Source organism: Centruroides sculpturatus, unplaced genomic scaffold, assembly GCF_000671375.1.
Source record: "Centruroides sculpturatus isolate CEXI.00-Female unplaced genomic scaffold, Cexi_2.0 scaffold521, whole genome shotgun sequence".
NCBI classification, from domain to species: domain Eukaryota; kingdom Metazoa; phylum Arthropoda; class Arachnida; order Scorpiones; family Buthidae; genus Centruroides; species Centruroides sculpturatus.
Genome location: NW_019384833.1, coordinates 475,586 through 478,214, shown reverse-complemented (window position 1 = coordinate 478,214; position 2,629 = coordinate 475,586). Strand labels below are relative to the sequence as shown.

At 33.1% G+C, this 2,629-nt stretch overlaps 1 protein-coding gene across 1 annotated transcript; it reads left to right on the top strand.

Annotated features, from left to right (window-relative positions):
• The first annotated feature begins 242 nt into the window (after positions 1–242).
• Positions 243–1,262, top strand: LOC111630160. Its single transcript, XM_023374211.1, has one exon. It carries the CDS (start codon positions 243–245, stop codon positions 1,260–1,262), a length of 1,020 nt encoding a protein of 339 aa, XP_023229979.1.
• Positions 1,263–2,629: the final 1,367 nt, after the last annotated feature.

The window sequence follows — 2,629 nt, the reverse complement described above, 5'->3', positions numbered from 1 at the left end:
TACTGTCCTATATTGTAAAATCGATTATATAACATATATTGTATTGTGCTATGAATAAACAATAGTAATCACTAGCATTGTTAATTCATTCATGAAAAGATTGCCACTATACGTATAAAGGGAAGATTTTTTAACATCACAATGATTCATACACCTACGGAGGAGAAGAGTGAAGAGGTAAAGGATGAATTTTATTGTCAGAGGAAGCTCTAGAGACAGTACCAAAACATAGTATAAAACTAATGCCTGGGGATTGGAATGCTAAAATCGGAAAAGAAGAAATGTATCAAGGAGTCATCAGAAGAAATAGCATTCATGAAAATAGTAACGACAATGGGAAACGAGTAGTGGATCTGGCTTCAGGGCATAATATGGTGATTACTACAACAATGTTTCTTCATAAAAGAATGCATTTAGGTACTGAACATGGACTTCACCGGGTGGTGCTACTGGAAACCGAATTGACCATATTGTTATTGATGCAAGACATGCTACTGATATTGCAGATGCAAGATCTTATCGAGGGGCAAACTGTAGCATGGATCATGGACCACTACTTAGTGAGGGCAAACTATAGACAAAAAGTATCAATCAAACCTAGAAGTGGAAGGGCAAAAAGGGCTATAAGATATGAAGTTGAATCTCTAAAGCAGAATGAAATCAAAATTAAATATCAGCGGGTGCTTGAACAAAACCTGATAAAAGCAAAGGAGAGGAGGCAAAGACCAAGAAACATCGAAGGAAGGTGGAAAGATATAAGATCAAGTGTCATCGCAACTGCAGCAGAAGTACTTGGAAGTAGTAGAAAAAGAAGGAAAAATAGTTTGTTTGATTTAGATTGTAGGAATGCATTAGAGGAAAGAAGAAATGCGAGTATAAAGATGATCCAAAACGAATCTGAAAGCAATATTGAAGATTTCAAAGAGAAGAGAAGACTGGCATCTAAATTATGTAAGAAGAGAAAGAGGGAATGGATAAATGCGAAGTTAAAAGAAATAGAGGAAAATAGAAGAATCAATGAAATGAGAAAATTTTATACGGATATTAAGGAAGAAAAGAAAGGGTTTCAACCAAAAATTGGTTTTTGTAGAGGAAAAGAAAGAGAGCTCATTAGTGATAAAAAAATTCTAGATAGATGGGTTGAATATTTTGAAGTACTATTAAACGATGGAGTAGAATCTATAGACGGTCAAACGGAAACAAAAATAGACGAAGCCTTAGAGGTAGATTCTGAGGAAGAAAGTGCAAAATGGCGGATGTGAATATCCAAGACTAAAACAATTGAGATGAGCAATAACAACTTTAAAGAACAACAAAGCTCCTGGAGAGGAGGGAATAGTGTCGGAAATGATAAAAGTAGGTGTGACATTGGAACTGCAGTTAGACAAACTTGTTAGGAAATGCTGGAAAAAGAACAGATACCACAAAGCTGGAATAGAGGAATAATATGCCCAATTCACAAAAAAGGAGACAAATTAGATTATGGTAACTACAGAGGAATAACTTTACTGAATATAGTTTATAATTTTTTTTCAAAAATAATAGCAAAAAAGTTGGCAGTATACATAGAAAAAACAGTGGGAGATTATCAATGAGGTTTTAGAAAAAACAGTTCAACTATAGATCAGATGTCTAAACTAAGATTGATTCGTGAGAAATGCTATGAATACAATATTGAGATACATCAACTTTTTATCGATTACAAAAAAACTTATCATAAATTGGGAATCCCTCGAAAACTTATAAATCTTACAAAAATAACTTTAGGAAAGACTGAGGATATGGTTAAGATAGAGGGATATATTTCAAGAATATTTGCAATAAAGGAGGGAACTCAAACACTTAGAAGTGGTAATGAGAAAAGTATATGAAGAAATGGATGTGATAAAGGTGGAACGGTTTTCAATAAACGTTTACAGTGCTTATCATTTGCCGATGATATTCTTATATTGGGGAAGATCTAAAGAAGTAATTGAAAAGACATTTAAAATAATGGATGACGCAGCTATAGATAAAGACTTAGTAGTTAACGTTGAAAAAACAAAATGTATGAAATTAGCAAGGAAAGAATACCAGTGGTCAAGGAAAGAAATTCTACATATAAAGGATCATAAATTCGAAAAAGTAAATAAATTTCAATATTTAGGAACACAGTTAACGGAAAAGTATAAAATTGATGAGGAAATAATGGCAAGAATGACAGAAAGAAATAAAAGCTATTATACGTTAAGAAGAATTATAACATCTAAAGAAATATGAAGATGCAGTAACACTAGAATATATAAAACTATTATAAGACCGGTAATCATGCATGGTTCTGAAACTTGGACACTGACAAGAAAACACGAGGAACAGTTGAGAAGGTTTGAAAGAAAAATTCTGAGAAGAATATATGGACCAGTACAGGATAGAGGAGAGTGGAGAATTAGAAGTAATAAACAAATCGAAGATTTATGAGAAAATCCTGATATTGTAACAGAAATTAAATAAAAGAGGATATTTCGTTGGATTGGGCATTTAGAACAGATGGATCTTGAGAGAACGGTGTATCAGGTGTATAGAGAAAGATCAGAGAAAAAAGACCAAGAGGGAGACCAAGAACGAGAATTTTGAAAATTGGACTCAAAGA